General features: G+C 41.2%; 1 protein-coding gene across 2 annotated transcripts in view; it reads left to right on the top strand.

Moving 5' to 3' along the window:
- PDGFD (platelet derived growth factor D) overlaps positions 1-12,059 on the top strand; it is a 143,372-nt gene that overhangs the window by 83,180 nt on the left and 48,133 nt on the right. The window contains exons 2-4 of one of the 2 annotated variants that reach the window (XM_086481763.1): positions 221-425; positions 5,398-5,578; positions 6,238-6,279. In XM_086481763.1, the coding sequence (XP_086337889.1) occupies positions 221-425; positions 5,398-5,578; positions 6,238-6,279 (428 nt within the window). The remainder of the gene's footprint in view (positions 1-220; positions 426-5,397; positions 5,579-6,237; positions 6,280-12,059) is intronic. The other variant, XM_086481764.1, reaches the window with a different exon arrangement.

Below are 12,059 nucleotides of genomic sequence, written 5' to 3'. Positions count from 1 at the left end.
AAAATAAAGAGTTTATATAGTTGAGTACTGTTGTACTTATTGTTTATAGGGAGTTGAATTAAGGGACAATACACTGTACTTCCTATTAATAACTGCTCCTAGACTAAACTTTTTATAGATTTTAAATGCAAATAATTTGTGCTGTTATAAACTGTTGTGTTTTTTGCCTTCCTGTAACTGGAACAACATACTAATTTCTACAAGTTGTGACTACTAACAGAGAGCAATCACCTCACAGACTTGTACCGAAAAGAAGAGACCATCAGCGTGGCAGGGAATGGCTGCATCCACAGTCCTCGCTTCCCCAGCAGTTACCCCAGGAACCTCCTGCTGACATGGCGGCTCCACTCCCCGGAGAGCACCAGGATCCAGCTGGCTTTTGATAATCAGTTTGGACTGGAGGAACCTGAAAATGATATCTGCAGGTGAGTGGCAAATGGAAGTTTCCAAAGGGCTCCTTAAAACCACCTTTGAGCTTAAGGACATGGCCACTGGCATGAGACTGCAAACCAAAACTGGAGTACCTCTGGCTGGGTCTAGGATGGAGCTGCTTGGAGGACAGACCTCCAAGGGTCCCTTTGAACTCCAGTTGGTCTTTGAGTTTATAAATAAACTGATCTGTCCTAGACTTGATGCAGTTTTTTGGCAAGTTTTAGTCCTTCTATAACATTTTAAGCAGAAGGCACTTGTACGCTCAAATCCAGGTACCTAACAACTCAGGTACTACTTTAATAGGATTTTGTCCTCTATCACCTCTGTCATGTTTCAGACAGGCAAAACCCGTCTTTTTAGTAGATGGAAGGCTCTGGGAGGTGTGAGTGAGTAGGTATGTGTTTATATTCGGGTGTGAGGGATAGGTAAAAATGCATTGAAAAATATAACTATTTCTTCAAATTATTTGTTTGTCTTTATTGTTACTTCTTACTGGTACGATTTCTTTTGAAACCTTTAAAATCCACAAACATCAGTGTACTGTGCATACTGATATATCTAATAAAGTATACTCTACTGTATCCCGGTTGCTTTGATTTCCCCTTTTAAGCAAAAGTGACCGTAAGCTCAGTTGATCTGGCTGATTAACCCGGGTAGATAAATTGCTTTGCATTAGTAGAGCACAGAGTGAATCTTGCCAACATTCACTAAAACAGCATAAATCCATGGAGTTTTTTGTTTATATTTCTTTTATTCAGCAATCTGTTCTGCGGGAGAGAGCAGGCTCAGGGTTCCTGTGTGCTCCAAAAGGCAGATTGCTGTGTTGCTACTTACGTAAAATGCTCAAGCCTCTGCCTGATCATGTTGTTACTTATGCCTTATCTATGCAGAGAACTGGGTTGTTAGGATTTCTGCACACCCAGCTTCTGCTTATCTTATCTTCTTTGTCAATTAATTTGCATTTATAGGGTTTGGCAGCTTTGCTGCTTTTACAAGGTGGATTTTTTTTTTCTTGTTTTGCTTTGTTAATTTTCTACGTTGCCGATAGAGAGATCCATTTCTGCAGGTTTGCTTTCCATTTGGTAATAAAAGAATGCAGCCTGAAACTGGCTCTCCTTTACTGCGCCTTGATGGTCTTGGCAGCTGCTGCTCTGGTTCTGTTGGTCCAAGATCAGCAGCAGAGTCAGTAACGACAGTTACCTCCTAGCACCGCAAACGCTTTCCCAGATTGAGAGCCTAATGCATACAGAAGCGGCCTGTTAATATTTACATAGTGGATAAACTGTGGCTGACCTTAAAGCATTGCAACTTTGAAACAGAGGGCTAATTTACTATGGAAAAAAAGATGAAGTATTCTCTTTCAAGAGCCATTAAAGGTGGTGACACGGTGAGGGGAAGTCAAGCTGTTACTGGCATAATGGTTTTGGGGACCATCTTGGAAGACAGTCCGCCTGCTTTTTCCAGAGCAGCTAATTTAGGATGCAGAGAGAAGCAAAGTCCTTCCATCATCCATAATGTCTATAGAAGCTGGAGAAATATCATCACATTCTTTTCTGCAATAAAGCTTTCCCTGGCGTTCCTGGAAGACCTTTATTTGTGTAGTATCACTTCCAGAGTGAGCAGTTTCTTGGGCAGACAGCTCATGATGGGTTTAAGCCTGTTAAGTCCTGTGTGCATAGTTAGATTTTTTGCTAATGCTCAATATGTTTTTCAAAACTAGTCCTTTCTGCAACTTCAGTCAGTGACAATCCCTTCAGTGCTGCTTTAGAGAGACAGCCAGGCATGTTTTAATTGAAATGAATGCTGAAAGCTGAGCATGTGCTTGAATGCTGTGCGTATTGGACAAGTAATTCAGGACCTCTGCACCTTACCTTCTTTTTTACTTGCTTTTGACCCTATGCTTTTTTTCCAGAAACTTCCTAGTGTTTTCTTTCAATTTTTCATTAATGCTAATTATTATAATTTGCATACTATTAAGACTGAACTGATTGAAATTCATTCAGGCTGAGGAATGAAAAGATATACTTTAGCAGAGCTGTTTCAGAAGAAGGGGAAATATTCAAGGTTTTACAGAAGTTTCTAGAAGTGCTGTTAGCATTTCCACAGGCACTTGGTAAGAGATGGTTCTGAAAAGCAATTAAATTACCCAGCTCTGAGGCTCCTTCGTTGCACAGAAACAAGTGAGATTGCACCTATTTCCATGATGGTTGCAGCAAAGCCTCTGCTGTTGAGAAATAATCCCTGAAAGCCCACGGATTTGCCCCATTTTTGCTAGAAGCTAGTCTGTCTCCCGACTTCAAAAAGTGGGGAGGCTAGTCAGGACAATTTGCACCAAAGCCTATAAGGTTATCTTATGCTGAAAACTTTGCAAGCCCTTGTGTTACAATAAGCATTCCCTGGCTGTCGTTCTGCCCAGGAGGCAGTGGTGGAGGCTTGCGTGGGCAGCATGGAGGTCTGCCTGGGTACCATGTCCATCACCATGGGGGACTGTGAGCAGAGGACGGTGGAGAGAGCCTGAGAAAACTTTACCTCTGTCTGGAGCTAAATTTTGTCACATTACAAAAAAATGTATGTTTCAGCAGAGTTTGGGCAGATTTAAGTGATCTGGTTATGGCAAATGTGTTATTTTCTGTTCCATGCAATTTGGGGTTGGTGAATATAAAAGCAGCAGTGCTGATATTCTCAAGCCACATAGTACTTGTGTTTTTTTTTCACATGGGCTTTCAGCAGAAACAGAAAAGCAGGTCTGTTATTTACAGACCTATTCAGCTCCCACAACTGGGCAGGGAGGTGGGCACTTGGCCCACAGACTGAGGGGTGGGGAGGAGCACATTGCTAGTAAGAATCAGTTAACAGTCTTAAACTCCCTCTTTGGAGGAAGGACATACTTTGATAATAAAAACCTTTCTTGGTAAAGACCTCCAAATTTTTGAGGCTTAACTGTACCGTGAGGATGGGAGCTCTCCCCATTTCTTGTTGCCTATGCTCAACCTGCCCCTCTTGTCATCACCAGTCCCTCGCCAGCTGCAGTGTGTGGGACTTAATTCTGGCTCCACAGATATTGAGGGACTTTTTCTCATAGACATAGTGAGATCAGAACTTTATTCTCTGCCTTCCTTATTCTCCAGCTCAATAAATGAGCTCAATAAATGACCCAAGCGAGCGATAGCATGGCCAGCAGGAGTAGGGAAGTGATTGTCCCCCTGTACTTGACACTGGTGAGGCTGCACCTCGAATCCTGTGTGCAGTTTTGGGCCCCTCACTACAAGAAAGACATTGAGGTGCTGGAGGGTGTCCAGAGAAGGGCAACAAAGCTGGTGAAGGGTCTGGAGAACAGGTCTGATGAGGAGGGGCTGAGAGAACTGGGGTTGTTTAGTCTGGAGAAGAGGAGGCTGAGGGGAGACCTGATCGCTCTCTACAACTGCCTGAAAGGAGGGCGTAGTGAGGTGGGGGTTTGCGGAGACGGGAGTTTGGAGAATCCACAAAAAGACTCAATATGAGTTATATCAGGAAGCTCATTTTATTGTGCAGATGCACTTTCTTATATAGCATAATTTTCCAAAGTCATCATGACTTGCAATTTTCATAAACTCCAATTGTGCTATAGATACATCAGTCATCTGCTTCTACCTATCACTTTACTGTTAATTCTAATATGTTCCGCCTCATACGGATGTTAGCTCCTGATTCTTCTATTCTGTCCCTCAAGGTTGAAGCGTCCTTGAGGCCTACTATGTTAGTTTAGACAAACTGCTCAACAGAGTTTTCCTTGTGCAGGCCCTCTAGCATTCCATGCCTGTTTTCAGCAAGCCACGCTCCCACAGGGGTTGGTCTCTTCTCCCAAGTAACAAGTTGTAGGACAAGAGGAAATGGCCTCAAGTTGTGCCAGGGGAGGTTTAGATTGGACATTAGGAAAAATTTCTTTACTGAAAGAGTGGTCAAGCATTGGAAGCGGCTGCCTAGGGAAGTGGTGGAGTCACCGTCCCTGGAGGTGTTCAAAATACATGTAGATGTGGCACTTCGGGACATGGTTTAGTGGGCTTGGTGGTATTAGGCCAATGGTTGGATTTGATGATCTCAGAGGTCAATTCCAACCTAATGATTCTATGAATACACAGGCTGTGGCAGTGAGTGCCGTCACTGTGTCCTCTCATCCCTGGGATTTAGTATCTGCTGCTCCTGGCAGAGCCCACTTTGGGCTCAGGGCACGACTGTGGCATGGTGCATGGCCAAGGTGTGACCTCTCACAGCGCAAGACACACTGTTGTTTTTCCCCTGGTGACAGCACCCACACGAAGAGCGGAGGAGTCCCTGTCGCAGCACCCAGAGTCCCGGCCTGCCCTTTTCTGCTTGAAAACTTAAAATGAGTCTTTCCAAACCATCTAGCAGAAGCATCGTGCCACATACAAAGAAGGTCCTAAAAAGCACCTTTCAGCAGCATGCACTGCCCTGTATCCCTCCAGCATCTCCCTTCACTCCTGGCATGGCGGCAGCCCAGCTCCAGCCCTCCAACAGGCACAGCAGGTGGGAGCCAGTGGCTGCTGCTGCAGGGAGCTGGGGGACCACCAGAAAGTGCATGCAGCTGCTCAGCTTGGGCAGCCTGCCTTAAATAATATTTTATCAGGTCTCTAAATTATTTATCCACCACATGAAACACAATGCGTATGCTTACTGTGTCCTGAGCACATGCAAGTGCCTCTCACCGATATTTTAACATGGTAGAAAATACTGTCTATCATGTTCCAGGAGCCCAAAAATCAGCCGTTTGAGCACTTGGGCAGTAGCTTGCATCTTAGTGTATTTTGTACTACAGGAGCATGTCCACCTTTGTAATATTTAGTCTGATGTTTTGCAATGGAGAATGGGAAACAGTTGTCTTTGTGTCTGCAGCTGTGCTCCTGTCTATTTGCAACCATCTTGTTTAACCAGAGTTAGCAAAAACTAATCCTTCAAACTGGTTCCCAGGTATGACTTTGTGGAAGTGGAAGATATATCAGAGACCAGCACAGTTATACGAGGACGGTGGTGTGGACATAAGGAAGTACCTCCAAGAATAACATCAAGAACAAATCAGATAAAGATAACCTTCAAATCTGATGACTACTTTGTGGCTAAACCTGGATTCAAGATTTGTTACTCCCTTGTGGTAAGTCACCTAGCTGTGTCGTGGGTGAGAGACAGATTGTAGTGTAAAAGCATCAGTGCTTGGAAGACTGGATGGTGTAGCTAACTGCATTGGATCAAAACACTAATTGACAGAAAGTATTTTCATTCCAGCAACTACATCAATACAGATCAAAGTATTTTTTACATCCTGTCATTAAATATAAAATAAAGTCAAGTCCAGGCCAAGATTTACACTAATAACATGTTTCAGAAGCACTGACACTTTCTACACTGAGGTTGCACTGCTAGTGCCTTGACAGATGCTGCAGAAATAGCGAAGAAATGGCTGCTCTATGAACTTCTTTTTTATGTTCATTTGAGGTCAAATAAAAATACCTTGAGGGGTTATGGCTGTGATTCCAAGTTAGATGCAGAGTAGTTTACGTGCAATAAAATTCTACATGCAAGACAAGGCTAAGGCTCAGGCTGTATTTTTAACCACGTATAAACATGCCTCTTTGTATGTGCAGTGGCATTAGCAGTGTATCATGTACTGTTTCAATGAGATGAAAACCTTCTCTTTTTTTATTTTTGTTTTGTCTTTAGGGAGCAGGAATGTTCATTGCTCTAAGTACATTCTGAGACAAATATGTATTCCTTTGTATTGTCCTGATTAATATTATAATGCTTTTGGTGCAGTGTAGCTCAAAAGAGGCAGATTTTGCAAACACTCAGGAAATGGTAAGCATTAATTTATTATGCTGTCATCATTATATTTTCATATCCATCACACTTATTTGCTTTTTGTCCAATCCACCGTTATTTAACAAGAATAAGAAAGCCTGGAATAGCAATAATGTTAATGCTATAACAAGAGAGATCATCTGTTTGAGTTACTTAACTTCAACCTCTCAGCTTTGCATGCATGTATGCCTATGTGTGCTAAAATAGTCCATAAACAGCACATTGCCAAGACAACTCCAAAGCTATGAAGATCGTGCTCCCTTGCATTTAAATTCTTAGGCTTGTAGTGGGATAAGGCATTACACTGAGTAAATCCTGAGCTCTAATTTACTCTAATTTGAAGGCAATCTACTAAAAGTAAAATTTAGGCGGAACAGTCTATGAAAGACAACTGGGCATAAGAATGAGCCAGTAAATCAGCCTCTCTTTACACTGCTCATTTTTCAGTGCGGGCACAAAAACTCTGCTGCATTTAGCAAGCTTTATTCCAGACCACGTACAGCTAGTCTGATAGTATTAGGCTTTCCAAAAATGAAAGTTATCACTCAAAACACAGGACTCTCTGCACTAGAAAGCTCAAAAAAGCTACTGTATTTATCTAATTTCAAAACTATGAGCAAACGGAGAATTTTACAGTCTAGGAAACCTATTTAGAAGAATACTCTCCAAGTGCACCCTCTGAATGAAATACTTTTTTATTTCTGAGAAGAGAACTGTACAGGTGATCAGTGGCATTTGCGAGGTGGGGGTGGTCTTCAGATTCCAAACCATCCAACCTAAAACTGCAGGATTAATATTCAGCAAAGTCAGCCCTTATTTGATAGTCCCCGCAGTCACTTAGACTCAATTCATAGATATGATGAGCACTGCTGACCCCTGAAGGTTGAACTCATTGTGCATTTCTAGGCAGTGAACCAGGGAGCATTAATGAAGCATACAAAAACATATGCTATTTTGTATCAGATGAAATGAAAGACCTTTATATTGTTTTTTTTCTTTCCTTTGTAACCTTCTCCAAGACAGGGCTACTTCTGGGGGATTTCTTGGAAAATGGTGCACAAGATACATGACATAAATTTGTAAATCCCTTGTTTTTTCTTATATTTGGAGTTTGGATCTACATGGCAGTTGTTTGTTTGTATACCAAACTGACTGATAAGTTTCCAGAGAAAACTGAAGCAAGCCATTCGGAGAGTTCACTTGAGTTTATTGATCAGCTGCATCTCCTGAGCATGATGCCAGAATGGCTGGGTGAATTTCTCCCTGTTATGCATGCAGCCAAACAGCCTTGCAGCCTTGCTCTCTGGCCTTCTCATTTATGAATCTTCAAGGAATTCAGTTAAGTTCACTTCATTTGGTGCAGATCAAGTTTTTACTTAGTTCAGCACTCTGCAAAGAGGCACCACAGAACTTAACAGAAACATACTTCATTATCTTCATGTACTTGTGTTTTTGCATTAACTTCACATTTCAGTAGCATTTAGAGAAACAAAAAGGGATTATTTTTCTAGAGACTTGTATCCGTGCAAATCGTGTTTGCCCTTGTAATGCAAAGTAAGCAACCCGTGTAAGATGGAGGGGCTCAGTCACTCAGGACGGTGGGATTAGAATTCAAAGTGACTCTGACTGAAAAAAATACAAGGAGGATCTTTAACAGACAAGGTTGAAAGACATACAGATGTGTGGGAGTAATTAACGGTCCCAATATAAGATAATGGACAATGGGCAAGGGAGCAGATCTGTGCAATAATCTGACCATCTAAACCCAGCATTTAGCAACTTGTCCTTGCCAAGTCTGGCTCCCTGCACCTTCTTCCTCTGCCTCTTGCCACCTCTGCCTCTGCCCTCCCCTCTGTGGGTCTGAGGAACTAGGAAGGCTGGAGGGGGAGCAGTGAAGGTGGTTTTGGAGGAAAGGGGCAGATCCACCATGCAGCAGCCTGTTGCCTGTCCCTGATCTGCTTTTTCCCAATGAAGCCATAGGACTCCCTGGAGTGGGAGCTCCAGGGTGGACCTGACTCCAGGAGCTTATTAGTGAGTTGAGTATGTCCCACTGCTTATCCCAGGTTGAATAAGAGTGTTCTAACATGGCTGGAAAGTGTCACTCCTACTCTGTGCTGCCTGTGGCACTGCAGAAGTAGGTAAGTATGTGTAGCTGGTGGCTGGTGTCTACAGACACTTCACGTTCAAAGCCCCCAGTTGCTGTGCAGTTTGTTGGCTTAGCCTGGGTATCCACAAAGAGAAATGTCTCCCTTGAACCTCTTTAAAAATCATCTTTACGTTCAGGCTTCACAGACCTAGAGCAAAAATTGTCTGGAGCAAGCCCTGGACAGCTATTAGGCATGAGCCTCACTTAGCTGCAAATTTGTTTGAAATTCCTCCCTGCCATTGTCACTTAAAGTGCTGATTTCTTCAAACACTTGGTTTTTTGCTTTTCTTGATTGAGTTGCATTAGAAACATTAATTTGCAGTATGGAAGGCACTGAAGTATTCCAGCCTTTTTTTACATGCGTTATATAATTTCTTGCTCTAAGCACATAGAGTTTCACAACAAACACTGTATCTGTGATACAGAGGAAAATAAGTAATCTTAGATTACTCACACAGTTACTAGAGGGGAGGTAGGCACTGTCAAGAAAAATGCCCCTGGGTTGCACACCTTAAAGGAGGTGATGTCAATATTCCACATTGCCACAAATGTAAAATTTCATTCCACTGCAGCTTGCAGTGCAGTTATCTCAACTGAGGGATCTTGTGTGTAGCACGTAGTATTCAATAATTACTAAAAATACTGCATCAATTATTTTGAGCTGTAGGAATGTAAATCAAGTTACACTGTTACACATGGAAATAATCTTTGCTTGATTGAAGTAATTTTATACAATCCCCTTTTTCCTTCTGAAGTGAAATTATTCCAATGTCCTCATTCTAGAAGGGAATGTTAACAAGATTGGACGCCATGTTTTACAAGTACATTAACATGGACATTTACTAAAATAATTTAAGAACTTGTTCAGAAATGTGTTCCAAAATAAAGGTGAATGTTTTGAATTAAAATTCCCAACCCTGCATCTAATTTCATTTTAATGAGACAACTAGAAAATGTTGGATTCCATTTGCTAATTAAAAACATTAAGTTTATTGTAAAAGGCACATATTTGTAATATATTTATAGCAGGACATTGTTATTGCCTTACTAATTGTTTCATTAATCCTAAATGACATGCATATTTTGGAACTTTGACTAAAATCATTGATGGAAAAAGGGCTACAAAAAAGCTAGGAATATTAGGTATAGGTATAGGTATAGGTATAGGTATATGATGTCCAAACATGCATATGTACAAAGATGTAAGGTTAAAAAAATATATTTACATATACATCTTTTTACATACATACACATCTATATGGGCTTTTTCCATTCTTTTCTTTATAATATAATTCATGACTAGGAAACATCACATGGCATTAAGAACAACCTTTACTTATTTAGGAATTGTAAGCCAACAGTGGTGGACATGTGGTGCTAAACAGGAGAACATTTGTCCCAGGATAAACTTGTATGTCAAAATGTGTATCAATGTGTTAGATTATGAGTAATTTTTGCTTGTTTGAAATTATATTTTTTTGAATGAAGGAGCCATAAAGAAATTAATGGAATGGGGGGGGGGAGGGAACTTTGATTTTTGATCTATCATATGGAATTTTACAGAGAAGTACCTTTCTGCTAAACACCTGGGCTATAGGTCACTACTTGTATGATCAAAAAAGAGCATTGGTCACAAAGTGAGGTAAGACCGCACAGTCAGTCTAATAATATTTAATTACTTTCCCATGCAAAAAATATTGACCAAAGTTAGTTCAAATACTAAACTTAAACTCTTTGATACTTGCCTGTTAAGCTCACAAGAAAAGACCAAAAATTCAAAGCACAATCAGAAAATGAAAATGAGCAGAAGAACCTGATCCTGATACTTGTACTCATGGACAGTCAATGAATTATGTGACTGGCTCCCTGTATTTTACCAGATTTGTTTGCACAAGTAGTACAGACCAGGCTGCAGGGGTTTTTTTACATGTCAATAAGTAAACTCCCTTGTAAGAGTTAACATGATCACAAAAAGATTCAGCCACCAGTGTGAATACAGATTCATAAAGACCATAAAGGATGATAAATTCTTTATCACCAGCCACAGAGCTGAATCCAGCCCGGAAGCTGCACGAGTCTTTGCTGCTGTGCTTCTGTTTTAGCTTGTCACTTCTTTCACAGAATAGGCATTTCATTTCTGTCTCCAAGACAAAATATTCAGCCTGAACACCCATATAATATATCTCATGTGACAACAAGCATGATAATAGCGTATGAATACCTTCCCTGCTTTTAGATAATCCACAGAAGGAATCCCAGTAAATTGCTGGGGGTACAAAAGGAGAGGAATGGGGGCAGGGGGGAATGTCTTGGTTAATAAAGTGGTTGAACATGAAATAGATCTCACAGTGAAGAAGCAAGAACTTACATGTGGAAGCTTTATCAGTTGTTCTTCTGCTCTTTCTCTGATTTCAGTTTTGATTGCCTGTCTATGCTAGACAGCAAAAATTTTTTATAAATACAACCCATGTGCAAAACTCATAACAATCTATAAGTTGAAACTTCTGTTTTCTTAAGTTCTGGCAGGAAACTATTTTCTGTGGTTTTGCTCAACGTGTGCCATCCTCATAAAATTATCAGCCAGAGGCTCATCTTTCAGGATAGCAGTAATTAAGTCCTTTGTAATTAGATAAAACTTGTTCAAAATTTCTAACGTTCCTTCCCCAACTTTACATAAGCAGAGGATTTAAGAGATTATCTATGCACAATGTTTTGTTTTTTTTTTTACTTTGGAAAGTGTTATAATGTTTTAAAAAGCAGCAATAAAAAGGACAACATGTTAAAAAGAGAGTTTGTGCCTCAGTGCACCTTGAAACAGGTAATTTTATATAGGGAGGAGGAGTGCTTTCCATTTAATGATGGTTCCTGAGAATCCAGCAAGCCTCAATCTTTGCTTGATTTATCTCACAGGACCTAACCTGTCCTTCAGCAGGGCTTGATGAAGAAGGAAAGGTGGTGTGGTAGACAAGCCAAGCAGTGTCTGACTCAGAGCAGAATAAAAGATAGTGAATGATACAAAAGAAGCAAGGCTGGGAGTCAGATAGCTCAGCAACAAGGGATTGCATACTTCAGTTGAGAAGGCACATCTGGACTAGCAGTTTCCCAGGCAGCATTGGCTGCTCCAGGGGGAGCCAAAGTTCCTAATTAAAAGATACATTCCAACATTTGCATCTAACCAAGAGCTATTTCTCCCTCCAATGTCCTATCACACCTTCCAAAACCCCAAACCTTTACTGCCTAACTCTTAGGTCTTGGTCGCCCCATCTCCTCAGGTAGAAAACCTTGCCCGTTTTCAACCCTGAGACCCACCAGCTGAATGAAGCGTATGAGTCAGAGGGAGCCTAGGGACTGCAGCCAAAGCTATGACCTGACCTGGCCCAACACTTCACAGTCAGTTGCCTCAGACTGCATCTTCTCCCAGTTTCCCCTAGACTGTGGTCCAACATAGTCCTTCTCTTGGCAGGTCTTCTGAAGGTCTGATGCCCCTTCCACGTTTACTTTTGTCTCAGACAGAAAAATTGGTTCCAGTCCTTCTACTATGTGACTTTTTGAATTTCAGATTTCATTAGGAGTCTCCCTGTCTTGTGTCTTAATTTCTAAAGCCATTTGTAAGTCAGAGATGACACTGATA

The sequence above is a fragment of the Leptosomus discolor genome, chromosome 1 (genome assembly GCF_034619465.1).
Source record: "Leptosomus discolor isolate bLepDis1 chromosome 1, bLepDis1.hap2, whole genome shotgun sequence".
Taxonomy (NCBI): domain Eukaryota; kingdom Metazoa; phylum Chordata; class Aves; order Leptosomiformes; family Leptosomidae; genus Leptosomus; species Leptosomus discolor.
Note: the sequence above shows the minus strand (reverse complement) of the source record. Positions and strands in the feature narration are given on the sequence as shown.